A 27422-nucleotide genomic window follows, 5' to 3' on the forward strand; every position below is an offset into this window, starting at 1 on the left:
ATGACCTATGAAGTGTCCAACATATCCTTTGGCTTCTCTGGGTAAAGTTCTCAGGTATTTCTGAGAAAAGAGCATGGCTATTATACAAATGCAAGAAGGAAGGTCATTTCAAGGGTTGACACCACCGGAGACCCAGAAGAAGAGGGAAGATAGAATCATAGAATCATAGAATCATTTAGGTTGGAAAAGACCTCTAAGATCACCGAGTCCAACCGTTAACCTAACACTGCCAAGACCACCACTAAACCATGTCCCTAAGTGCCACATCTACATGTCTTTTAAACACCTCCAGGGATGGGGACTCAACCACGTCCCTGGGCAGCCTGGTCCAATGCTTGACAACCCTTTCAGTGAAGACATTTTTCCTCACGTCCAATCTAAACCTCCCCTGGCGCAACTTGAGGCCGTTTCCTCTCATCCTATTGCTAGTTACTTGGGAGAAGAGACCGACCCCCACCTCGCTACAACCTCCTTTCAGATGATGACTGCACCCAGTTAAACTTTCAGGGGAAATTTATAGACAAGAAGAAACTCAGTGATTCAAAGAACAATTTGGCCAGAGATCACATTTCACAATGAAAGTACACCAGGTATCACAGGCAACAGGAGATACAGCTATTGAGGGAGAAGGAAAAAATGTTAGTTTTAAGCAAAAGAATGCCACAAAAAACATTGAGCATCTCTTCAAGCACATGCTGCTGCAGCCTTGCGTGCAAGAAGCCATCAAAGTGACTAAAGCAAGAGTCTCAAGAGCGGATTGCTCAAGTGAAAGGAAGCTGGAATGAAATGCCAGCCAGCCCTGCCGGTCCCTCACTCAGCACTGCTCAGAAATGCCTGATGTTTTCTGACTGGATAGCCAGGGCTGGAGTAATTACTCATTTGCAGCGTTTTCACTTTTACAGTGAAAAGGAGGCTTCTTTTCTTTGCACAAGTTACAATTTTGCCTCATATTTTATGAGCTGACACTGTTGGTGAAGGTCTTTGCTATATGGTCTTTCTGGTTTGCTCCTGTCCTGGTCATAATGGCCACATGGCCACTGTCCCACTGTACCCTGCTTGAAGCTAAACTCCCTGGGGCTACATCTATAACTGGGAATTAAACAATTTGGGGCGCAGACAGTCACCCATACTGCTAAATTGCCAGTTTCAGCCCAGGTGAACAAGCACTGACCCAAACAACCCTGGGAAGCTCAGGAGTTAGCATAGACCAGGGACCATTCCCAATAGACCACTGGAGGGACCACCCTGTTTTGAAGACTGAGAGAGTTTAGTAGTATGGACATGGCCAGGCTGTGCCAAAGGGTCTCAGGACTAGAGAACAGGCCTGGCCCTGGGTTTTTTGACTGGTATAGATACAGCCCAACTGCCCACTCTGTCTTGGCTTTGGTGCATGCACGAGAACATTTTTAAACTATAAATCTCTTAAGAGATTTCTAAATATCTGAAGAGAATCTGGTGAGGTGCTCTTGCCCTATACACATGGCTACGACTGGGGTCATTGCTCACCTCAGCCTTTCTGGAGGGGTCTCTGTGGACTAGCACAGCCACAGCATCCGCATGCCTGGTCCCTACCTCTCTGTACTTAGTGCAAGAGCCCAGGACACTTGGGGAGCCAAGTGACCTAAATCCACCTAGCAATGACCTGCACAAGAGTGCGGGGCATGGGACAGACACAGCACACAGCCTTGACGCCACCATACTGCCCTTTGCGTTGCTGCCCTACACGAGCCTTGCTCGGTCCTGTCCCTCTTCCTAGACAGGTCACCTCTGAACAGGCAGCTATGCCAGTGGGCAAGAACAAATAAGAGGAAAAAGGGACGAAACAGAAGTTGGTCTGGTCCAGGGAAGCAGAGAGAAAAGCACATAGCTCTGAGATCTAGCCCTTTATCCCTGTTCACCACCCTTTGCTACAAGATATTGGCATAGATCAGGCCATTGTCCTCCAAGGTGGCTTGCACAGCGGGGTCCGTGAGTATGAGAGCACCTTTCATGGGCTTCATCATCCTGAGCTCCCTCTGTCGTCAACAAATGCCTCCAAAGGGAGATCCATCTCCAAGACAGGGACTGGAAGCCTGAATCCCCTCTCCAAGGATATAGCAGGAGTGGGGGGCTGAGTGGTGAACCCAGTGGCAGGTGGTCCAAGTCAAGCTTAAGGCAAATGCTAGAAGAGACTTTCCAGGGATGCTGGAAGGGCTGGTTGGTTGCATGTTGGGCTGGCAGATGCCCCAAGGCGTGTAGTGTGTGGACATCATAAGAGCATGGTGGAGACACCAGTGGTGCCTGCAATGCAGCTGTGAACAGGTCTGTCCAAGTGGGACTGGGAGGCCCTTAGGGAGGAATGAACACGTCTGTGCTGGGCTACGTCTTCCACCAGACTGAACCTTGGAGCTGGTGAGACGGGGCCCTTTCTTACCCAGGGCAAATCTGCCTTTCTGAGCAGCTTTGGATGCTCCTCATATCTTTTTTGATTCTCTAGGCAATTACCCACTGCTAGTCACTCTGAGCACCCAACTCTTCTTTTCAGTGAAACAGCAAACCAGACCAGTCCCCCAGGACCACATCTAAATCCTCTTGGTCATACAGGCATTGGATGAATCGTCTTCATTCCCTGACACCATTCCTTCCTCCATTTTTTCCCCTCTTCAAGCCACAGGGCCCAGCACCTACCCAACCCTTCCTTGTGCCAAGTCCTGAGATATTTATGAAGCCATCACATCACCTTGGTTAATGCAACCTTCTCCTTTCTGGTCTCTGGTGATGTTCTGCACCTGGAATCCCTCCTGCCCACATCCCTCCCTCCCCTTGCTGGCCATCCTGCTTCCCTTCCCTCCTCCACATCTCCCTTACGCCACTGTGCTCCTTCCTATGGGCCCATCTGCTCTCTCCCAGCCCTTGCAGCACCATGAGTGGTGGGAGCTGAAGGACTGGGCTCCAACGCTACTGCCTGCAGAGCACCCCGCCTTGGGAGTCCGCACACAAGGGAGGCACCCCACGTCCTAGCTGAAAAGCAGAACATATTTCTGGGCAATAGCATCACCTTGCCTCTTTTTCACCTTCCCATGCAGCCCACGAGTCTTTCCCTCTTACCAGACCATGCTCTCCCAAAGGGGATCACAACCACCAACCCCCATGATACTCTAAAATCTGGCAATGCTAAACCATTCCCCGTTCCTCCGTTCCAGCCACCTCCCCCGCATGCTTTCCTTCTCTAATCCTCAAGGAGCCACGGCTTAGAAGCCCTAGCTTAGCATCGCATGATGTGCGCGTCCCATTGTCCCCCTCTAATAGCATAAGCCCTGCATGAATCCCCTTGATTTTAGGGCACGGAGTGTTGCTGGAATTCCTTGCCTTATTTCTAGTGTTTTCAGTTCTGTATTGGGTCTTTTCTATTATTTCTTTGCTGTGTATTCAGAGCATGGTAAGATGTATTATTGTTTAGGTTTTAGAGGCGGTATTTGCTTTCAATATAGATAACAAAGCAGGGATGCAGCAGGGGGGCAGTGAGGGGTCTATATCACGCATCCTCTGGAGGCAAAACTTGGGTAACAGGTTAAAGACATCAAGATAAAAAGTTCCCTTAGAAAAAAAATCCCAACTCTTACTGTCTGGGCTAGATATTCCCGGCATCGGTCAGCTTGATCATCCTCCCATGCTACGTACAGTCAAACAAGCTGCTGATCTGGCTTTGGGGCACTCTCACTTTATTTGCATTTGATGCTTTTTGGGGGCTAGGCTAAAGGTTTCAGCTTGGTCAGAGATGGCAGGGGAGATCAAGCAATGGCGAGGTAGAGCTGCCAGGCTTGTGAGGGTGGAAAATCATGGAAGCACTGAAAATTTTGACTCTGATTTGATTTGGGTTTTGTCAGGCTGATTAAAAAGCGCTGTACACTCATGCATTGACAGATCCTAAACATTGTGGTATTGGCTTGCTAGAGGAAGACAGCATGGGATCGAGGGAAGAGGCTTGCATGGGAATGTCCTGGAGAGATGGGGCAGGGTGGAAAAGGGATGCAGGCTTGCAGAGTCTCTTTGGCCATGTGAAGCAGGCCACCTCCCTTTGTCCATGATGGGGCAAATTCTTCACCCCTTCATGCCTGTGGAAAGGAGATGAGCAGACTGGATGCACAAAAGGGAAAGAAAACAGATGAGGCATCCATAACAAATGCTTTGGTGCGGGGGTGTCGTGGTTTAACCTCAGCTGGCAACTAAGCACCACGCAGCCGCTCACTCACTCCCCCCACCCAGTGGGATGGGGGAGAGAATTGGAAGAGCACAAGTGAGAAAAAGTCGTGGGTTGAGATAAAAACAGTTTAATAATTGAAATAAAATGATAATAATAATAATATGATAATAATAATAATACACAAAGCAAGTGATGCACAGTGCAATTGCTCACCACCCGCCGACCGATGCCCAGCCAGTCCCCGAGCAGCGGCCCCCCCGGCCAGCTTTCCCCAGTTTCTGTACTGAGCATGACGTCCCATGGTGTGGAATGTCCCTTTGGCCAGTTTGGCTGTGCCCCCTCCCAGCTTCTTGTGCACCTCCAGCCTTCCCACTCAGTAGAGCATGGAAAGCTAAAAAGTCCTTGACTAGTGTAAGCACTGCTCAGCAACAACTAAAACATCAGTGCGTTATCAACTTTGTTCCCATCCTGAATGCAAAACACAGCACCGTACCAGCTACTAGGAAGGAAATTAACTCTATCCCTGCCGAAACCAGGACAGGGGGCACAGCAGTGGTCCCAGCAGGGAACCATTTGTTCTCGGAGTGCTCACAAAGGGGCTTTGCCCAAGATATATTTAAGCAGCTTATGGCCATTAGACAAATGTTTAATCTGCAGCAAAGTGGGCCACCCGGCGGGCAGGTGCCCTGATGCATTTAAGGCCATGGAGCAGCTGGGCCTGTGAGACAGAGTGGTGGAGGGGACTCAAGGGACAGGTTATCAGAGGAGTGTGGGACCGAGGTGGCCGGAGCCAGAGCTTACACCTCAGAGGTTGAGGAAGAAGGTATAGCAATTGCAAACGCCAAAAAAGGTTTCTGTGGAAAGGTAAAAGAGCCCCTGAAATCACCTAACAGCAGCAGGGGTAGGCAGAGAAAGACCCAAAACTAATGTACCAAGCCTAGTTGCACCTCTTCCACCTGCATCCTCTGTGTCGCTTGCAGGACCTAAGCCAGCCAGGTGGAAGGAATATTGCTCTCCAGATGTGCGCCTCCGTCCTTGCAGATGCAGCCACTGCTGAAGGGCATGAAAGGCCAGACAGAAAATCTGCCAGACCATTTCCAGATCTGATCCTAGTTTGCCCTAAATAAAGATCTGGATCCGTCTGTGGGAGGCAAGAGCAGAACAGGAATAACTAAAGTCGTCCGCAGCTGCAACTCGTCCTCCGAGAAAAAGGCTTGAGCTGACATCTCTTGGGTCCGTGAGCAGCATTTCCTGAGCAGGCGCCGTTATTTTGCAGTCATCCAAAAGATGGCAGCCTTCCCCAAATCTTTTTCCTCACCAGCTGGCTGGACTCTGACCAGGAGACACATGTCTCACCTTGACTACTGACACTGCAGCTGGCACGGCCCATGGGAGACAGAGCTCAAGAGCTGCAGGGAGCTGCTAAAAGCCACGTCTCTAGCCGTGCTTTTGGTATTTTGCTAGTGCTGGTTTCTGCCTGGAAAAGTGGTCACGCCTGCCGCCTCCTGGAAGAGGGATTTGGATTTCCTCTTGGTTGTACGTGAGCCAAGTTGCCTTTATGCTAGCAGACCCAGCAGCTTGGGTTCCTCCTGCAGCATTTCCTCACCATCCATGGTGCTTGGAGCAGTTCCTTTGGGAGGGGGTGGTTGGATTGGGAACCCGAGGAGGAAGAGGCTGTAGGAGCCAGGAATACACTGGCTTGTGGTCTCAGCTATCTGTGGTCTCTGTTCCCAAATTGTCCTTCCTTGCAGAAGGACACAGTAAGATGGTGGGATGAGCTCTACCACCCGGTGCCTTCATCGCATGGAAGAGCACACTGTGCTACCGGTCACCCACCCACAAAAGACCAGTGTGTCCCCTCAACAAATCCCCACCTCCCTTCCCAGAGCTTTCCTCCGCCTCAGTTTTCATTGCAGGAGCTCCTTGGGATTGGAAACAAGTCCCCTCCACGTCCCCATCCCATGCATCTCTGTTCTCCAGGCTTTGTCTTTGGAAGTGGAAGATGGGAACACAAACGTAAAAACCTTTCTTTTCCAAGCATCCCTTTTATCAGGTCATCCCTCACTCCGCATTATATTTGCAATCTACGGAAATCTGCAGACAGACCCAAATAAAAATCAACATCCTCAGCTCTATTTCCCCCACCTCTCTTTCTTTGAGCTCACCAGCCCAAGAGAAACAAGCCATGCAGCGTATTCCTGGCTCTGTTCCTGTGGCCTTGGACGCACTGGAGACATCTCTTCTGGTCAATTAAGCAGTGCCAAGGCCTGTTTTCTGGCCCTGAGGCCAGCTGGCACTACCTGGCCATGTCCAGACTATGACTGGTGTGTGAGCAATCCCCCACCCCTCCGCCGTCCCCATCCCTCACTGGTGGGCAGCTTTGCTGTTGTCCTCACCTGGCCCTTGCAGCCTCCCTGCCAGACAGGAGATGTCTGCAGAGTAACCAGGGAGCATTTCTCTCCTGCAGACAGGCAGCTGCGGGCTTAAACTTTTGGAGGTAAATATAACTTTTGGAAGTAAAATCATCGGCTTTCTGCTGAGCTGGCTTCGGTGATGAAGATTGTAAGTCTTCAGTTCCTGGTGACGTCTGCTGTCTTCTGCTCCCTGCCTGCCCAGCATCTAGTGCAACAAGGGCACAGGGATGGGGATCATTTCAAAGAGCTCCCACAGTGATAAAAGCAATAACTGCAGCAGTGATAATGAAAACCCTAGAAACAAGCACTGACTGTGGTTGGCGGCAGCACTTGGCCTGTGTGGTGGTCAGGACACGTGGGGAATCCTGCCAGGGTGCTTTGCAGCAACACTGGGTAGGCTGGAAGTTGCCTTTATGAGCATCCTTAGGCATTTCCAAACAACAAAGTGAACTGGCACATCTCAGACAAGGAGGGAAGTGCATCACTAATACCTGCATCCAAGTTAGACCTGAAATAGGCTCTGTTGACCCCTGTCGACTCCAACCTCACTAAAAGATGAAATGGTCATTATCCGCAGTGTATTTTGTGTTTTCTCAAGGCACTTTGGAAGCAGGGACCAGCAAGCTGGGCAATGCGCAAGCAGCGGGCATCACTCCCACCCCCAGTGCTCTGAGTAGATGTTCCTGCCCCTCCTAAAGTATCTCGCTACAGCCCCAGGAATGCAGATGGGGAAGAAATGAGGGCAAGAGCAAAATGGCAATGTGATCGCAGTATTACTGACATTTTTCCATAGGTCTTTTTCCATAGAAAGAAAATAATTTCTTTAAATAAATGTTCCACAAGGTGAAATTGGGATTGGTGGAGGACAGCTGGGGAAGGGAAAAGATTTGGGTTTGGCTGAAGTGTTTTTCTCACTTATTTTGAGCTTTTAAATCCTTTCCCTTTGCTGTACATTAAAACTGAGTAAAACCATAATCCCCTCAAAGAGAGATGGGGGAGCCCTTTTTCCCCTGTGCTTAGGATAACTCGCCTCCGCCTTGTAGGAGGTGACACCAGAGTCCACAGCTGAGGACGTTGATGGGAGTGAAAGGAAAAATCGGCCTCAAACATCTGCAGAAGGCAATACCCTGAGCCACAGTGAATTCCTCTCCAGCAAACCCACCCAGTCTCCCCTCGAACGCAGGTGAAGTCTCAGCATCCACGGTACCCCGCAGCAGGGATTTCTAAGTGCCCCTCCTGGAGGCATTGCTAGAAAAGGAGAGAAAATCACAGCGATGAATGGGAGCTAGGGTCAGCAATGCATGAAGCTGATGTGGCTTGCTTTAATGCTTTGTCTTCCAAGAAAATGGTGAGCAAAGAAGAGCCTTGGATCTTTCCTTCTCGTCTAGCTTGTGTGCTCTGCTTCCCGCTGCAGCACCGGTGCGTGCCCCTGTTCCCCGAACCATAGCAGAGCATGCAGTGGATTTTCTGGTTCACTGGCAAGCCCCAAGAATTGAAAGAAAATTGACTTTGATCTAAAAAGAAATGAAGTTTTTGCCTTTTCAGTTTGTCCAAAAAAAGAAAGAAGAAAGGATTTCTTCGAGATCAGGCAAAATGTTTTCTTTCATGTCTGGGCATTTTAAATTCTTGTTTAAATAAAAGCACAGGACAAAAAGGGGAAGGCAAGAGGCCGTGAGGAGAACTGCCTGATTCATCCAGCACGGTCCCACAGCAGTGAGGCTGGATAATTCACGGGGAACGTGCGAGAGAGGAGGAAGCCCTGCTGCTTTGACGTGGGAGGGAGAAGCTGAAAGATGTCGCAGAGGATGCCCAGGTTGTGCAGAAACAACCACGGATGTGCCTTGCAGGAGGCAGGTTCAAGCTGTTGCGTTCCTTGCACATTCCTGGTTGGATTTCTTCGGCAGGGTGAGATATAAATGAGTGTCAGGAAGGCGAGTGTCTCAGAGCTGTTATTTAGCACCTTGGTAGGACATACCTTACCGATGGTGAGACCCTCTGAAATTTTTCCGAACGGGTGATTTCTGGGGTTTGGGTTGTATTTCCCTGACTATTCCTTATATTTTCTAAGCTCTGCACTACACAACGTCGGGCTCTTTGCTGCTGTCAGTGACTGCAGCTCGCTCTCACCAGTGGGTCACGCATCGCTTTCACATTCACCAGATTTTTCTCCTTCAAGTGGACCCAGTGATGCTAAGAGATGCTGCCTTGGCCAAGAATGAGCCGTTGGAGGGCAAGTTCCCCATGCTGTCTCCTTGGGAAGAGTCTCCTCGTGACTCAGCATGGATGCCATGGGCTATTTACCCCATCGCGCAAACTCACCAAGAGAGTTACTCTGTTTTGGAGAAAACAGGGGCTAATGACACAAGACTGCCGCAGGAAAAAAACTAAGTCCATCTGGGGACAATACTTAATTGCCGGTGGCAATTTGCAGGCTCAGAAGCCGCAGCACAATTTTTAGGCTGCACCAGCCCTAGCTAGGTCCAATCTGTTATCTGAGATGTGACAGATTGTGTCTCTCTCCTCCTGCTTAATTCTCCAGCTACTCAGTCCCAAGGAGCCTGCGCTTACAAAGGGCCTCTGCAGCACAGCACAGAGCAGCTCACAAAGCAATGGCCGTTACTGTATTCCCCCTCTCATTCCAGTCCTGATCTTGCACAATATAAGTCAGTGAGAGCTTTGCTTATGAAGTATTGACTCCAGGACCAAGGCCCTACTGCAGTCCGAACCGAAGGCTTTAGCAGGAATTTGCTGCCTTCACATGGCTTGTTTTGAGCAAGTAGGCTCTGAGCTCCCTACGGACAAACAGCGGGGGAAGAATGGGAGGAAACATCAACATAACTGGATACAAATGCTTTAGAGAATTGGTTCCCAATGTGTTGGCAGTGCAGGGGGGTGAGGGTTGGAGCTAGGACATCCCAGATGCCTGTAAGGTTACTCACGTGCCTAAGACATCTTCTGAAGAAATCCAAAAGGACTTTGGAAACTGAAACCATCACCTCCATAGGATTATGTCTGGGCTGCTGGTTCAGATTGTCTGGACCAGAAGAAGAGGTAATGAAAACCTCTGTAGGGGTCTCTGGTCCTACAAGGCAAAGATGGTGTTTGCAGTGTGCTGCACACCTTGGTGATCATAGCTTTCAGCCGGTGCTGGCTAACCTCTCAGTGGTTTTGTGGGACCTGCTGGGGTCTGCCGGCTGGTCCCGCAACTTGGGCAGTGAGCAAGTCTGAGCTTGGAGGACACGACTCAGAGCTATCAATGCAGGCATGTTTGGTGATGGATATAGTGAACACGCAAAGCCTTGGTGATGGTCACTGCTGATAGACCATCTCAGTCCAAGTGTGGGACGGACCTCTGGAGGACAGTGACGGGGCATGCAGTGGATTTCTCTCTGGTACCACCCCACTGCCTCTGCTCCTGCGCATCCCTGCAGGATTTGAATCACACAAAGGCACAACTTCACATGAACAGACTACGAAGAAAACCACTTATGATTCCTGTTGTGATGAGGCTGGTATGAGAAAGTGCAGTATCTGCATTTGACCATATCATCTCCATAAACTTGAACTTATTCTGGCAAGACTTACCAGACCTTTCTGATCCTCTGCACGCAACTTTTTGGAAGACAATGAACCACACAGCACACTTCAGGGTGAGAACTAGTCTTTTTTAATGAGAGGAGCAAACTCCTTTTCCATCAAACAAGAAAAAACTGATGCAGACACCACTGTTTCCCTCCTCTTCTCAGCAACAAAAGTCTCCGCTCTACTTCTTTTTCCTGTGTGTCAGGCAGCAGTACATCCTCCTGCAGTCTTCAGTACGCTCCTCCTTCTCTCCTTTAGCACATGTCCTGGAACAATACCCACTGCAGCTCTTTTTTGACTGGCTTTTGCCTGTAGAAAGAAAGAAAGAGAGATACTTCTGCATTGGCTAATTCATCATGGTCACAGCACAGAAATCCCAGAAATCCCACCACCTCACAGTAAACTCTCTCCTTAAAACAAAGTGTCCACATCCACACTGATACTTAGGAATGGACCCTGGCCACCGTCAGCACTTGTCTCAGGAATGGTTTGAGTCCATGCTGTTTGGCCAAGAGCAAAACTGAGCCGGTGACAGTGCTGTCAATTGAATGGCGTGGAAGACTTAGTTCAAATGTCAAGCTGAGACCTCAGTCCTGGCACTGCTGAATTTATCAGTACAGTCACACCCTGGGTATTTAGCTTGAGATGAACTGAATTGCTCTGACTCTATTGACTAGTGTCCAATGACCATGATGGGACCCAGTTCACCACCCCAGATGGTGGGTGTCTAAATCTAGGGTGGTGTGATTCTGGAGCTGAACTCCACTCCAAAAATCTCGTGAGCCAAACCCAACCAAAATCTCAATACAAGACTCACCGCCCACACCTACTTTCCTGGAAAAGTCTTTTTTTAACCTTAATTCCTTTATGGTTCACTATTATCTCTCATTTCTGCTCCACATAATTTGCCACCTTACCTGGGGTGGCCATCAAGGCTATTAGAAAAACAGCAAACACAACATAGATGATCCTCATGACTGGATATCCACCAGGATCACAGCAGGTCTGGGATGCAGCCTTGCAGAGAGATCTTGAATCAGTTGCTAAGAAAAAGGCTGGAGACCCTGATATTTATAGACATTTCTTGACAGAGAGGACAGTGTTAAGGAGGAGCGTGACTTCGCTGCTGTCCAAGGACACATTGTTTGCTGCTTAGCGGGATATTATGTCACTCCAACCCAGTGGCCATCTGACAATAAGACGTCCACTCTGTGCCCGTTTGTCACTGGCTCTTTGAAGGCATCTTATGTGGCCCGTGCAGGCGTCTCTCCCTCGGGAGCTGGACTCCTCTCAGTCTGGCTGCCAAAGCTTTTAGCAGACAATTGGGACTATCAGTCCCTGGTCAGGGGACTTGGTGTTGGCTTGTAGGAATGGTTGTGGTGGACAGTGTTACAGCAAAAAGTTTGAGACCCCTTCTTCTTCCCTTCCAAAACAGAGACCTGAGAGAATTGGTAATACACTGGCCAGTGCCACCGTATCCGTTCCCAACTGTATGTCAAGACCTAGACCCTCTACTAGGATTCGAAGTGCTGTGGCAATGGACATGCAAGTTGTTATAAAGTTGAAATGTCTCTCCTGCAAAAAACCTCTGGCTCTCTGAAGGTGAGGTCACCAGTCTAAGCTAATAATCTGGGGCTCAATTCAGTTGCCTGAACACAGGCAGCACAATTTGAGACCTCCTGAAGTTTCCTAAGTTTCTCCTACTCTCCTACATCAACCACGTCCAAGAGATTTGGAAGCTACTTTCTGCAGATAGGATAAATAGCAACTCATTTCTAGTCTCTGAGTGTTGGACTTTGTAAACATAAATGAATAGAATATAGCAAAGCACTAAGTGCAGAGATGACCAAAGAAGAGTGGCAGGTAGCTTATGCTTCTATTGCCCACCTAAAGTCTCCACCACAAGCTGGGAAGAAGTCCTAGCATTTAAAATTATATCAGATTGTGATAGATGTGTTTCTTCCCTCATTTCCTTCTCCCTTGAGGAGAAGCAAAGAAATAGCTACCACAGCACCTCCAAACCAAGAAGAGTCTGAACCCAAGCAGAGACACTGTAGGTTGTGTTCCCTGGCAACGAGTGAAGGTTTGAGACTGAACAATATTGGCACTGCATTATACCATTCCTTCCAGAACTGCCTGAAAGCAGGCTGGGGCTACCTGCCCTGGAGAGCAAAAATTGCAGAAGCACTCGCTCCAAGTCTATCCACTCTGAATGGCATTAATTCAGAGATGAATACACCTATATTTTGATTTCTCATGTGGGTGTCTCCTTTTGTTCTAGATGTCTACGCTCCTTTGATAATCAATGGAGATCTACTCAATATAATACATGGAGCTGGGAGACTCACTCAGCTTACTGGCCTGGAGGTTTTTATTTAGGGTGAGTTGAACCGTGCTTTAAACTCTCTCAACACTGTTGACTGGACTGACTATTTCCAGTGACGCTGGGGCCTGCCCGGCGGGGCGGGGTGGGCAGGGGCCCGTCCTGTCCCGGCAGGAGACGGCCCGTGTCGGCCATGGCGGCCCCTTAATATTAAAATAATTTGGGGAGGTTTATACGGCACCGGGCCTGCTGGCGACAGATGGAGTTCAGCTGTCTCACAGGGGGAAAAGGATTCTCGCCCATGAATTGGCGGGGCTCATCGAGAGGGCTTTAAACTAGGTTCGAAGGGGGAAGGGGATAAAACCAGGCTCACTAGAGATGAGCCTAGGGGTGGCGTGCCGATGCCGGGGGTGAAATTGATAGCCCAGCTCAAGTGCATCTACACCAATGCACGCAGCGTGGGCGGCAAACAGGAGGAGCTGGAAGCCATTGTGCAGCGGGAGAGATATGACTTAGTCGCCATCACAGAAACATGGTGGGGTGACTCTCATGACTGGAGTGCTGCAATGGATGGCTACAGACTCTTCAGAAGGGACAGGCGAGGAAGGAGAGGCGGTGGGGTGGCCCTGTATGTTAGGGAGTGTTTTGATTGTATAGAGCTCAACGATTGTGATGATGGTACGGTTGAGTGTGTATGGGTAAGGATGAGGGGGAAGGCCAACGAGGCAGATATCCTGCTGGGAGTCTGTTATAGACCACCCAACCAGGATGAAGGGGCGGATGAAGCGTTCTACAAGCAGCTGGCAGAAGTCTCTCAATCGCTAGCCCTTGTTCTCGTGGGGGACTTCAACTTCCCGGACATCTGCTGGAAATACAACACGGCAGAGAGGAAGCAGTCTAGGAGGTTCCTGGAGTGTGTGGAAGACAACTTCGTGACACAGCTGGTAAGTGAGCCTACCAGGGGAGGTGCCTCGCTCGACCTGCTGTTTACAAACAGAGAAGGACTGGTGGGAGATGTGGTGGTCGGAGGCCGTCTTGGGCTTAGCGACCATGAAATGATAGAATTCTCGATTCTCGGTGAAGTAAGGAGGGGGGCAGCAAAACCACAACCATGGACTTCCGGAGGGCGGCCTTTGGCCTGTTCAGGACGCTGGTTGAGAGAGTCCCCTGGGAGACGGTCCTGAAGGGCAAAGGGGTCCAGGAAGGCTGGACGATCTTCAAGAAGGAAGTCTTAAAGGTGCAGGAGCAGGCTGTCCCTGTACGCCGTAAGAAGAACGGGCGGGGAAGACGACCGGCCTGGCTGAACGGGGAGCTCTTGCTGGGACTCAGGAAAAAAAGGAGAGTTTACTGCTTGTGGAAGAAGGGGCAGGCGACTCCAGAAGAGTACAGGGATCTCGTTAGGTCGTGCAGAGAGGAAATGAGAAAGGCAAAAGGCCAGCTAGAACGCAATCTGGCCACTGTAGTTAGGGACAACAAAAAATGTTTTTACAAATATATTAATGACAAAAAAGGAGCCAAGGAGAATCTCCATCCTTTATTGGATGCGGGGGGGAACATTGTCACTGAGGATGAGGAAAAGGCTGAGGTACTCAGCCTTTAACAGGCAGACCAGTTATCCTCAGGGTACTCAGCCCCCTGAGCTGGAAGACAGGGACGGCGAGCAGGATGAACCCCCCATAATCCAAGAGGAGCAGTCAATGACCTGCTACGCCACCTGGACGCTCACAAGTCTATGGGGCCAGATGGGATCCACCTGAGAGTGCTGAGGGAGCTGGCGGAGGTGCTCGCCAAGCCACTCTCCATCATTTATCAGCAGTCCTGGCTGACGGGGGAGGTCCCGGACAACTGGAGGCTTGCCAACGTGATGCCCATCTACAAGAAGGGCCGGAAGGAGGATCCGGGGAACTACAGGCCTGTCAGCCTGACCTCGGTGCTGGGGAAGGTTATGGAGTGGTTCATCTTGAGGGCGCTCACAAGGCATGTGTGGGACAACCAGGGGATCAGGCCGAGCCAGCACGAGTTCATGAAAGGCAGGTCCTGCTTGACCAACCTGATCTCCTTCTATGACCAGGTGACCTGCCTAGTGGATGAGGGAAAGGCTGTGGATGTGGTCTACCTGGACTTCAGCAAGGCCTTTGACACCGTCTCCCACAGCATTCTCCTAGAGAAGCTGGCGGCTCACGGCTTAGACAGGTGGACTCTGCGCTGGGTCAAAAACTGGCTGGACGGCCGGGCCCAGAGAGTTGTGGTGAATGGAGTTACATCCAGTTGGTGGCCAGTCACAAGTGGTGTTCCCTGGGGCTCAGTTTTGGGGCCAGTCTTGTTCAATATCTTTATCGATGATCTGGATGAGGGGATCGAGTGCACCCTCAGTCAGTTTGCAGACGACACCAAGTTGGGTGGGAGTGTTGATCTGCTCGAGGGTAGGAAGGCTCTGCAGAGGGACCTGGACAGGCTGGATCGATGGGCCCAGGCCAATTGTATGAGGTTCAACAAGGCCAAGTGCCGGGTCCTGCACTTCGGCCACAACAACCCCATGCAGCGCTACAGGCTTGGGGAAGAGTGGCTGGAAAGCTGCCCGGTGGAAAAGGACCTGGGGGTGTTGGTCGACAGCCGGCTGAACATGAGCCGGCAGTGTGCCCAGGCGGCCAAGAAGGCCAATGGCATCCTGGCCTGTATCAGAAATAGTGTGGCCAGCAGGAGTAGGGAAGTGATCGTGCCCCTGTACTTGGCCCTGGTGAGGCCGCACCTCGAACACTGTGTTCAGTTTTGGGCCCCTCACTCCAAGAAGGACGTCGAGGTGCTGGAGCGTGTCCAGAGAAGGGCAACGAGGCTGGTGAAGGGTCTGGAGAACAAGTCTGATGAGGAGCGGCTGAAGGAACTGGGGTGGTTTAGCCTGGAGAAAAGGAGGCTGAGGGGAGACCTCATCGCTCTCTACAACCACCTGAAAGGAGGTTGTAGCAAGGTGGGGGTCGGTCTCTTCTCCCAAGGAACAAGCGATAGGACGAGAGGAAACGGCCTCAAGTTGTGCCAGGGGAGGTTTAGATTGGACGTGAGGAAAAATTTCTTTACTGAAAGAGTGGTGAAACATTGGACCAGGCTGCCCAGGGAAGTGGTTGAGTCACCATCCCTGGAGGTATTTAAAAGACGTGTAGATGAGGCGCTGAGGGACATGGTTTAGTGGGCATGGTGGTGTTGGGTCGACGGTTGGACTCGATGATCTTAGCGGTCTTTTCCAACCTCAATGATTCTATGATTCTATGATTCTATGATTCTATGACTCAGACATCTTAGGTGCATATTTGAGATGTCCTGCCTGATCTTCAGCTGTGTCTCTAGAGGGTAATGGTCTCCCATAGCTCCTTTATCATCCATATATAGATGTCCCAGGCACTCATTGGTGCCTCAGATGGCACAAGGCATCTTCATTTAGGCAACTCAGTCAACCACTAGCATGGCTGTAGATCCTTCTATGTAAACACCTCAGTTTAGCTCTCCCTAATCTCCATTTTAATCTCACCTAGAGAGTGCCAGGTGTACAAAGACATGAGAGGACGGGGACCAAGGGGTACCTTCCACTCTGTCCTTCACATCCAACTTGGACAGCACAGCTCTAAGATGCTGAGCAGATCCCAGTCCCTGTGGTCCATTTGCAGTCATTCTTTCTGCACCAAGTATATCCATTGCATTGCAAGGTAAGAAAGCAGAAGAAAAGCAAAGGAAGATATAAGGCAGAAGAAGGATCAAAATGCCCGAAATTTTCCCAGTGCAGCCCTCTAGCTGGCCTCTCTATCGAAGGGAAATGATCACTCAGTCCCTACAGCTTTTCTGGTCCTTGACTCCTCTACTAATAGCAACAACTACTGTACCCATTAGATAGTTCAGTGATGCCTGCCATTAACTCAGAACAAACGCCTCCTGGAAAAATGCCATCCAGCAAACCCCCGAATGGCCACTGCTGGTGGGTAATGTCATATAGACCCCTCCTCAGACAAGTGAGAGCAGAGCTGGTTGTAACAGCTTTTCCTTGCAGAAGCTGTTTCTCTGTTGGACTCTGTTATTGGGTTTACGTGGCAAGGTTTTGGTAGTGGGGGGGCTACAGGGGTGGCTTCTGTGAGAAGATGCCAGAAGCTTCCCCTGTGTCCGACAGAGCCCGTGCCAGCCAGCTCCAAGATGGACCTGCTGCTGGCCAAGGCTGAGCCCACCAGCAACGGTGGTAGCGCCTCTGGGATAACGTATTTAAGAAGGGGAAAAAACCTGCGCAACAGCAGCTGGAAGAGAGGAGTGAGACTGTGTGAGAGAAACACCTCTGCAGACACCAAGGTCAGTGGAGAAGGAGGGGGAGGAGGTGCTCCAGAGGCCAAAGCAGAGATTCCCCTGCAGCCTGTGGTGAAGACCATGGTGAGGCAGGCTGTCCCCCTGCAGCCCATGGAGGTTAACCGTGGAGCAGATATCCACCTGCAGCCCATGGAGGTTAACCGTGGAGCAGATATCCACCTGCAGCCCATGGAGGTTAACCGTGGAGCAGATATCCACCTGCAGCCTGTGGAGGACCCCACGCCGGAGCAGGTGGATGGATGAAGGAGGCTGTGGCCCTGTGGAGAGCCCACGCTGGAGCAAGCTCCTGACAGGACCTGTGGACCCGTGGAGAGAGGAGCCCACACTGGAGCGGGTTTGCTGGCAGGACTTGTGACTCCGTGGGGGACCCACGCTGGAGCAGTCTGTTCCTGAAGGACTGCACCCCGTGGAAGGGACCCACGCTGGAGCAGTTCATGAAGAACTGTAGCCCATGGGAAGGACCCATGTTGGAGAAATTAATGGAGGACTGTCTCCCATGGGAGGGACCCCACACTGGAGCAGGGGAAGAGTGTGAGGCGGCAGGAGCAGCAGAGACAGCGTGTGATGAACTGACCGCAACCCCCATTCCCCGTCCACCTACACCATGGTAGGGGAGGAGGTAAAAAAATCGGGAGTGAAATTGAGCCTGGGAAGAAGGAGGCAGGAGGGAGGAAGGTATTTTAAGATTTGTTTTCTCATTATCCTGCCCTGACTTTGATTTGCAATAAATTAACCTGATTTCCCCAAGTCAAGTCTGTTTTGCCCGTGACGGTAATTGGTGAGTGATCTCTCCCTTGTCCTTATCTCGACCCAGGAGCCTTTCGTTCTGTTTTCTCTCCCCTGTCCAGCTGAGAAGGGGAGTGATAGAGCAGCTTTGGTGGGCACCTGGTGTCCAGCCGGGGTCAACTCTTATTTCCCGCTTACATCCACACACCCACACTATACCTGTACCTTCACACCTATAGCTGTGTGGTAGAAAGAATTAGATTTCTTACTGAGAAGCCTAAAAACTGTGTTGCCTCTCCTAGACCCGTGTAAAAGTAGGAGACTGCCAGTCCCGTGGTGAGAGTCTCTAAACACTTTGTCTATGCAGAGGTGCATGACTGCCCCTGCTGCAGAGCTTCCACACACCTTTGATCACCTTCATGGTTCTTCTCTGTACCTTTTTCTGCTCTACCACGGCCAGTTTGAGCTAGGGAGAGCAGAAACCAAACCCTAAGTACAGTATTGATCTGCAAATAAGAGAGAGGCACTGACTGAGCAGTCTTGGGACTTTGGCACAAAGAAGACATAAAATTCATTGCATGAGGTCCGTGAGGGCCTATTTGCTTCTCTGTTGCCCACCTCTGGGGATTTGCTGAAATTTTCATGGAAAGAGGGCTGTTTTATGCTTAGAGGAGACATTGCTGAACTACCCACATATTTTCAGACATCTGCAGATAACCTGTAGCTTGAAAAAGCAGTAAGGAACTGAAAGATTCTCTCGTCTCCAGAGGGTTGTGTTCAAGGTCATGGAGAAGGCAAGAGGGAAAATGACACCCTTTCTTCCCAAATCCCTACCCCATGAGACCACTGGCAGCTCTGCAGCTTGTTGTCACTGGACATTCAGGTTTTTTTGGTGCTGCCGAGCCTTTGGGCTGGGCTTGGAGAACCTGTTTTAACATGGGATCATGGGGACACAAGTAACCACACGGCACACACCAGAGTTACATCTCCTATTTTTTTTCTCTTTTTAATTATTGAGAGGAGGGGATGACAATTGGGTGAGACAGTTGAGAAGCTGCTCCCAAAGCCACCGCGGTGCCTCGTGTTCCCCAGAAGCTTCCTCTTCAGCGCCTATTTCCCCTTCCAGCCGGGCGGGAGGCAGCAGTAGTGCTTGCAGTCGGAGGAGAAGGACCACACGTCCGCCTTGGCGCACATGCTGGAGCAGTACCCCACCTTGGGGCAGTGCTTCCTTATCTGCCCGTAGCCTGCAAGGGGGAGACAGGGGGAGAGTGCTTGGGTCAGGATAGGTGCCTCTGCGCCCCACTGCCGTGCCCTCCCATCACCTCCAGGAGTAAGTGTGGCAGTGGTCAGAAGGATGAGACCCTGCTTGTGGGGAGGTCCTGCCCTGGTCTCCCACACACCCACCACTCCTGCCCAAGCCCACCCCCAAAGTGGGAAGTGACCTGGAAGAGCACAAGCCTGAGAAACTCCTTGTGCATCCCTCTCCCCCCAGGTGGTGACTGCAGGGGCCGGCTGACGACACAGGTGCAGTTTGGGAAAGAGATGCTCCCACGGAGAGCACATTCATTGCCCGCATTAAAGGACACCCCAAAAGCAAAGTTCATAAAGATCCTCATCTGTGCAAGTTCATAAAGATGCTCATCTGTGCGCGTGTGTGTTTCCTTGAGTTGTACCTGTCCTTAAGAGACAGGATCGGTGTTCTCAGAAGAAAACAGAAAAAGCCACATCAAGCTGATTTCAAAAACTTAGCTGTCCATTCAGATCCCTGTACTTATATCATGCTTTTAAAAATTATCCTCTTACTCAGAAAAGGCTGAAAGGATGCTGCAAAGGTCTTGAAATTGGCCCCACAGCAGCACCAAATATTCACCATGGTGGTTAAAAGTGGGCCATGTGACAGACTTGGCCCAGGCGGATGAGAATTGATATCTGAAGGGGTTTTCTAATGCCTGTCCGGGAGATCTTAACCCTGAATCCCCTTTTGACTCTTGTAGAGGGATCAGAAAGCCTTGGAGTCTCAGAAACAGGCACAAGCAGCAATAGCTATGTCGCATCAGTAAATCAAATGTGCCCAGGACTGAGCCTTGACATAGAAATCAAGTTGCACAGAAGAGTCCCCTCTGGTACCGTGAAAGTCTTTGAGTCCCCAAGAGAAATGGCCACCTCCAGACTCTTGTTTGGCAATTGTCTGGCCTTGGCTCGCTCCCAAACTGGATACTGAAGTTTTAACCTCAGTTATTCCTACACAAATCTCTCTGAGGTAGTCCTTATTTCATTGTCCCTTGAGAGAAGTCATTGAAGTACCTGGCCAGATTATAGCAGTCACCTCAGATGGTAATAACTATATTGTCAAGAGCTAAAGTTACTTTAAAAGAATCCCAGCTAGTGTCAGCTCATCTTGCCCTATTTGCCATCTTACCTGGAGTGGCCAGGGAGACCAGCAGGAAGACAGCGAAGACAAGGTAGAGGAACTTCATGGCTGGAGTTGAGGTGGGATCTCAGCAAAGCTGGAGAGAGGAGAGTTGGAGAGAGCTCGAAGGGAGGAGGTGGCATACAGGGAGGCTGCGGCTGCCAGTTTTTATAGAGCGTTTCCCTGCAGAGCGGAGGATGCTGGGGAGACACGGGAATTCGTCCAAGTTGTGCTGTTTGTGGGTGGATGTGCCATCGTGGCACAAGCACCAGAATTTCCCACATGTGCCCAAGTGCGCTGGCAGCCACCTCCTTCCCCCAGATCTGGTTAGCCAATATCAGATAGGATTTCAGCACGCTGGCTTTGATGAGGGCACAAATGAATAGGGGCTGTCAATAGCAGAGTTGTTAGGACTGGGCTGATGGGTCAGAGGGACCTGATGGAGATCTGCAGGTATAATGATGAGGGGAGAACACGATCAGTATCACATGGCTTCAGGCCTTTCCCAACCTCTGGCAGAGATGCAACTGCAGGCATTAGGGCTGAAATGTGGCCACAATGCACCGATAAATCTCCTTCCATTGTCCAGACTGGTCGCCATGTGGGGCTGTTGGCTTGGAAAGGACCCATGTTCCCATCCCCACTTGTGAAAGGAACCATGTCTGCAAAATCTCTCTGATAAATTTAGCAAACATCATGCTCAGTGTAGTCTCTTTTGTTGTCCCCTCTCACCCCTCTGATGGATGGGCAGGAGCACTGGGGCTGAGAGCTCCCAGGAGCCTGGATGCGCCGACCACTTGCAGACACTTTGATCATCACCTCTTCCTCACAAACCCTCCAGAGAGATCTTGGGTTTCAAACATGAGCAGAGCTCTGCAAGGGAGCTTTTCCAACCCCAGTTCACTGGGCTGTTTAATAGCTTTATAAACAGCCAGAAAAAAAAGGCGACTGGTGAAGGGACAGAAGCTGCTGCTGAGGCAAAATTGCTGAATACCATCAAAACTAATTCTGCAAAGGGCAGGGATCTTACAACACCGAGTAACAGGGCAGCAAAATGTTAGATGCTGAATCAGTGTCAGTTAGTTTAAGGCTGTGAACTAGGAAAAATATATAATCTCTGTACAAATGATGGGTCTGAATTACCTAAAGCCAGTTAGGAAGGAGGTTTGGGAGTCCTTGAAGAGAGTGCTCTGAAAACAGCAGATAAGAACCCAAAAAATGGAAAACTGTACATTAAGAATTTTTAAGAAAGCTATTAAGACAAAAGAAAACATTGCATCACTGCATCAGTCTGTGGGGTATCGCACTGTGGCGTGTGCACTGCTCATCTCCCCATCCCTGATGGCCTACAGTAGGGCAAGAAGAGGTTAAAAGAAAGGTGGCAAAGCCAGGGACTCGTTTCCATAAAATTAAATGTACTGGCACTCTTCAGCTCAGAATAAACACTTACTGGAGGTGTATCACAGGGCTGTAAAAATTTGAGAGTCCTAAGGAAGAGAGATCTCTGGTTCTCCAATTTTCAAAACCCAAGAAATAGGTGAGATGAGATGGTGAATCATGCATTTACTGAAAGAGTAACCAAAAAAAGTCCTCTTTCACACTGAGCATAGCTGAAGCATGGAACTTGTTGCCCCAAGTTGTTCAAGAGGTCAAAATGACAAATGTATTGAAAAAGCAATTTATAAATTAATGAAGCAAGTACAAAATAAAAAAATTAGATATAAAACCTTCTTGAGGAAGCCACCAAACTTCACGTTACTGGAGGGCAGGGAGTTTTACTGAGTGAAAACATTTTCTTGGACTCCTTCCCAGGCACGCACTTCTGCCCAAACCGGGCTCTCCACTATGACTTGGCTCAGCCTTACGTTCCTCCCTGCGATCTTATTTGAGTACATAAGCTGAGTAAAAGTAAGTGTGAGGGGACTGTGCACCTCATCTGTTTCACCGCCACTATTCCTAAGTGTCGTTCTCAGTGGTTTGTCCAGTTTTTTCTTTAAGACCTTCAGCGATGGTGTTTCCATACTCGCCCTATTCAATCCTTTCTGCTGCTGTACAATCCTGTCATTACAAAGTTTTTCCTATATCTCAAGTGAGGACCTCTTGCTGCAACTGGAATCACCGACTTCTCATCCTGGCCACCAAGAGCAGACCATTCCTTTCCGATCTATTGCCTTTTCTGGTTTTGAAGACTGTCGTGTTCTCTACGCCTTCTCTTTCCTTTCGACGTTATTCCACTTGCTTCAAGTTTTTCTTACAGGTCACACCTTCTTGACCTCCTGTCACTTTCTGAGCACCCTTCAGCCGTTTCACTGCTTTCTTGAAGCACGGTGTACAAAACTGGATGGACGCGCTTTCCAAGGGGTGCGCAGTGCAGTGGGTACGTCCTGTGTTTTACAAACTCAGCTTTTGTTTAAACTTGTAGGACAATTGGTGCTGGTTCCCCAACACCATGACATTGCTCATTTGTGCCTTCCTATGATCTACTGCAACCCAAATTTTCCCTGCAGAACTGCCATACAGCTAAAAACTCCTTGTTCTGTATTCCCCAGCTAATTATTCTTGTCTGTATAGACACAGTAACTTTCCCTATTACTTAATTATAGAATCATAGAATCATTGAGGTTGGAAAAGACCTCTAAGATCATCGAGTCCAACCGTTGACCCAACACCACCATGCCCACTAAACCATGTCCCTAAGTGCCTCATCTACTCGTCTTTTAAATACCTCCAGGGATGGGGACTCAACCCCTTCCCTGGGCAGCCTGGTCCAATGTTTCACCACTCTTTCAGTAAAGACATTTTTCCTCATGTCCAATCTAAACCTCCCCTGGTGCAACTTGAGGCCGTTTCCTCTCGTCCTATCGCTTGTTCCTTGGGAGAAGAGACCGACCCCCACCTCGCTACAACCTCCTTTCAGGGAGTTGTAGAGAGCGATGAGGTCTCCCCTCAGCCTCCTTTTCTCCAGGCTGAACAACCCCAGTTCCCTCAGCCGCTCCTCATCAGACTTGTTCTCCAGACCCCTCACCAGCCTCGTTGCCCTTCTCTGGACACGCTCCAGCACCTCAACGTCCTTCTTGTAGTGAGGGGCCCAAAACTGAACACAGTGTTCGAGGTGCGGCCTCACCAGGGCCGAGTACAGGGGCACGATCACTTCCCTACTCCTGCTGGCCACACTATTTCTGATACAGGCCAGGATGCCACTGGCCTTCTTGGCCACCTGGGCACACTGCTGGCTCATGTTCAGCCGGCTGTCGACCAGCACCCCCAGGTCCTTTTCTGCCAGGCAGCTTTCCAGCCACTCTTCCCCAAGCCTGTAGCGCTGCATGGGGTGGTTGTGGCCAAAGTGCAGGACCCGGCACTTGGCCTTGTTAAACCTCATACAGTTGGCCTGGGCCCATCGATCCAGCCTACCCTCGAATTATATTTTTTTCATCATCTCTTTAGCATGAGAAGATCCACTGGAATGCTAATCCTGTCCTCTAATGCTTTGCAGTCCCTTTCAACTTCTTATTTGTGAATTTAGTAAGCACACTCTCTAGACAACCATGAAAATTATTAGGCAGGATAGCACTGGACTCACAACAGATTTCTGATCAGATGTGGTGTGACAATTCATTACCTCAGCTTACTTTACATATTTGCCTACATCCCCTTCAATCAGCATCATAGTCCTTTTTGAAAGATTTCAGGCAAAATACCCAAATAGGTCTCAGGCCAAATGAATGTGATGAAAATCAGGCCAAGTACAGGGTCCTACACCTGGGTCGGGGCAACCCCCGGTATCAATACAGGCTGGGGGATGAAGGGATGGAGAGCAGCCCTGCCGAGAAGGACTTGGGGGTACTGGGGGATGAGAAGCTGGACATGACCCAGCAATGTGTGCTCGCAGCCCAGAAGGCCAATCGTACCCTGGGCTGCATCCAAAGCAGCGTGGCCAGCAGGTCGAGGGAGGGGATTCTGCCCCTCTGCTCTGCTCTGCTGAGACCCCCCCTGCAGCACTGCGTCCAGCTCTGGAGCCCTCAGCATGAGAAAGACACGGACCTGTTGGAGCGGGTCCAGAGGAGGGACACGAAAATGATCAGAGGGATGGAACACCTCTCCTGTGAAGAAAGGCTGAGAGAGTTGGGGTTGTTCAGCCTGGAGCAGAGAAGGCTCCGGGGAGACCTTATTGCAGCCTGTCAGTACTTAAAGGGGGCTTATAAGACAGATGGTGGCAAACTTTTTAGCAGAGCCTGTAGTGACAGGACAAGGGGGAATGGCTTTAAACTAAAAGAGGGGAGATTCAGACTAGATCTAAGGAAGAAATATTTTACACCGAAGGTGGTGAGACACTGGCCCAGGTTGCCCAGAGAGGTGGTGGATGCCCCATCCCTGGAAACATTCCAGGTCAGGCTGGACGGGGCTCTGAGCAACCTGCTCTAGTTGCAGATGTCCCTGCCCACGGCAGGGGGGTTGGACTAGATGACCTTCAGAGGTCCCTTCCCACCCAAACTATTCTATGATTCTATGATTCTATGAAAATGTTGCAGAGTTTGCACATTTGGGGGAGACCCTTGAGGAACCTCACTGCCGACGCACCGGTCGGGGATGGATTCACCCTGAAAACTATTCCCCGTGATGGATTTGATGCCCCGGTATTGTCCATTGTGTCCGTGCCTTGCAGACAGTGTCCAGAGCTTATCAGAAAGGTGCCCAGACTTAATTCCTGCACCTCTGGGGAGCAGCCCTGCTGTTGGCAGCCCCGGCTGGCACTGGGTCGAGCAGAGCTGTGCCCGGCGGCTCCGCGCGTGCTGGCGGCGGAGTCCCGGCAGCCGGATCTGGGGGAGGGGGAATTGCCCCCGCGTGTCCGGGTTGGTGAAAGCGGCCGGCGAGTGGCGAGGAGAAGCCCACTGGAGCATGGACCTGGCTGCCAGGTGCCTTTGTGAGTGGGACCAGCGGGTCGGGGTGACATTGCACACGCCGGCAAGCAAACAACACCTCTTTGGAGATGGGTTTGCTCAAGCTTCTCCTCCTGCGGCGCCGCTTGTGGCAGGAGTCCCTCTATAAAACCCAGGGCCTCCAAGGTCCCCCACTGTGGCCATCTCAGACCCACTTTGCTCCCGGTGTGCTGAGATCTCTGCTGGCCTCCAGGCATGAGGGTGCTCTGCGCGGTCTTCGCTGTGCTCCTGCTTTTCTCCTTGGCCACCCCAGGTAAGACAGCAACGCATGGCGCGGGCTGACCCCGGAGGCTGGGAGTATGGGTGCCTGTCCCCTTTCCAGCCTTTGTGCCTTGGGGTGGAGGGAGGTGGTTCATCCCACCCAGCTTTGGCAGTGGAGAGCAGCTACCTGCAGCTGGCTCCAGCTGATGATTTACTCAGTCCAGCTCGCACAACTGATTTGGGATGAGGTGAATGCTGCTCTGCAAATGCCTGTCTGTCGTGCTCATGCAAAGGGATCTTGCCAGCCAGCTGCAGTACCGACGAATGTAGAGAGACAACCTTTAAGCATCCAGCGGTCCCCTGGCTCAATGGGGACAGAAAGCATGGGTCCCATCCTATGTGGGTTTAAACCCAAAGGTACCCTGTGCATCAGTACCACCCTGAAGCTAGCAAGGAGATAAATTTTCAGGCTCTGCTCTCCTACAGTGTCTGTTTTCTCTTACAACCCATCTCTCCCTCCCTCCCGTCGCAGGGTACGGGCAGCCTAAGGGCTCTTGTGGCGGATACTGTTCCTACATGTGTGCCAAAAGGGACGAGTGGACTTTCAGCCAGTCCTGCGGGAAGATGTACTGCTGCATCCCCCCACCCAAAAAGGGAAAATAATTGTGGAAGAGTCCAGCCGTGGAGGAAGAGCAGCACTTGCGGTGGGGCTCCCAGCGCTGTATTCGCGGTGTGACAGAGACGGTGTTCACAGCTTTGCAGTAAAGATGGGCAGATATGATTTCTGTGTGCTGTGTGGTTCATTCACCTCCTGGGAGGGGAGCGCCAGGAGAGGTTCTGCAGCCAGACCTCCCTGGACCGTGATCACGACACACCTCTGACAGCCCCGGACATTTCTGACAGCCCCAGACCCATGACGCCAAAATGACGCACTGGAAGAGAAAAGGCTTTGGGATTTTCCCATTGCTTCAAAGCAGGGTGGTGGCAATGGCTGGGAGAGGACTGATTGCCTAATATTGTGTCTCCCTCCTCCACAAGTTGAATCCCAGTTTAGTTTTAGGGGACACAACACCCCCCAGTGCCCCACCAGTCCCATTCAGCCTCTGCACTGGGGACCTCAGTCCCATTGGGGGGAGGGGGGGGTAGAGACTGGAGGCAAACAGCCACTGCCTTCCCCTTGCACCCCCAAAATCCCACTCCCGGGGTGCCTATAGAGCATCCTCATCCCAGTGCAGCCACTCAGGTTCCGTGGTCCCGTGGCTGTCCTGGACATCCTTGCACAAAGCAAGTGATTTCTCAACAAAGCCTGTGCCCAGGTTATTCCATTGGGGGTCACTGATAATGGAAGAACAGACAAGGTGGATTTCTTCAGTGTCCCCTTCCCTACCCCCTCCACTGCGTGATAAACCATTCACTCCAGGCTTTCTGCGGGGGGACATGGAGCGATCTGGTGTTGGATGGCTCAGAGCTTCCTGGCAAAGGGCAGCCAGACAAGCCTCAGGAGCAATACTGGAGCGTGAGATGTCTGTGTAAAAAAGGATCAACTCCCTAACTGGCTCATGGGACAGAAAACAGCCCTGTTTCTCTGAAACCCTCCAGGAAATAGAATAAATTTCCAGCCACAAGGCCTTTCAAACCCAGAAAAAGGCTACTGCATTGGTATTTGTTGAACTGAAGGATGCTGCAAGAGAAGAGAGGAGATACAGACCTCTCCCTCTTGCAGAAAGATTGCTTAATTTCTGCAGGGGGAAGGTCTGTGTCTCCTCTCTTCTGCAGCATCCTCCGTGGTCAGCAGACATCTTGGCACTACAGCCAGCACGCAGAGTTGGGGGGAAAAGTCATTTCTTCCTAACGCTAATTTCTGTATTTGTTCAAAACTCCTCTGATTGCCAGGGGAGTCTGAACACACGGTGCCTGCAGGCGTGTCTCTGCTGCCAACCGGAGAGGTTAATCCACCCTTTGTGTCCGTACATGCAATGTAAGGTGCTCCAAGGGGCTCGCCACCAACCACCGTGGTCCAAATGACCCTGTACCAGGCAATTTTGGGGCAAACAGAAATAACCTAGTGAGCAGCCTTATGCTCCTTTATTTTATCCTTAGGGCATAGGATAAATGTGAAATCTGATAACTTTAAAGACTTTATCAGTTTAAAGACTGTCCTGGTTTCGGCAGGGATAGAGTTAATTTTCTTCCTAGTGGCTGGTACAGTGCTGTGTTTTGGATTTAGGGTGAGAACAATGTTGACAACACACCGATTGTTTTAGTTGTTGCTGAGCAGTGCTTACACTAGTCAAGGACTTTTCAGCTT

At 50.6% G+C, this 27422-nt stretch overlaps 2 protein-coding genes across 2 annotated transcripts; one reads left to right on the top strand and one right to left on the bottom strand.

Moving 5' to 3' along the window:
• Positions 1–18676: 18676 nt before the first annotated feature.
• Positions 18677–20043, bottom strand: LOC143158932 (cygnin). The gene is made up of 2 exons (XM_076335395.1): positions 19986–20043; positions 18677–18810 (listed from the first exon to the last, which is right to left on the bottom strand). The coding sequence occupies exons 1-2, from the start codon at positions 20041–20043 to the stop codon at positions 18677–18679; spliced, it is 192 nt and encodes a 63-aa protein (XP_076191510.1).
• Positions 20044–25108: 5065 nt separating this feature from the next.
• On the top strand, positions 25109–25777 carry LOC143158933 (small basic protein 1-like). The gene is made up of 2 exons (XM_076335396.1): positions 25109–25166; positions 25647–25777. The coding sequence occupies exons 1-2, from the start codon at positions 25109–25111 to the stop codon at positions 25775–25777; spliced, it is 189 nt and encodes a 62-aa protein (XP_076191511.1).
• Positions 25778–27422: the final 1645 nt, after the last annotated feature.

This window comes from Aptenodytes patagonicus, chromosome 3 (genome assembly GCF_965638725.1).
Source record: "Aptenodytes patagonicus chromosome 3, bAptPat1.pri.cur, whole genome shotgun sequence".
In the NCBI taxonomy this organism is placed as follows: domain Eukaryota; kingdom Metazoa; phylum Chordata; class Aves; order Sphenisciformes; family Spheniscidae; genus Aptenodytes; species Aptenodytes patagonicus.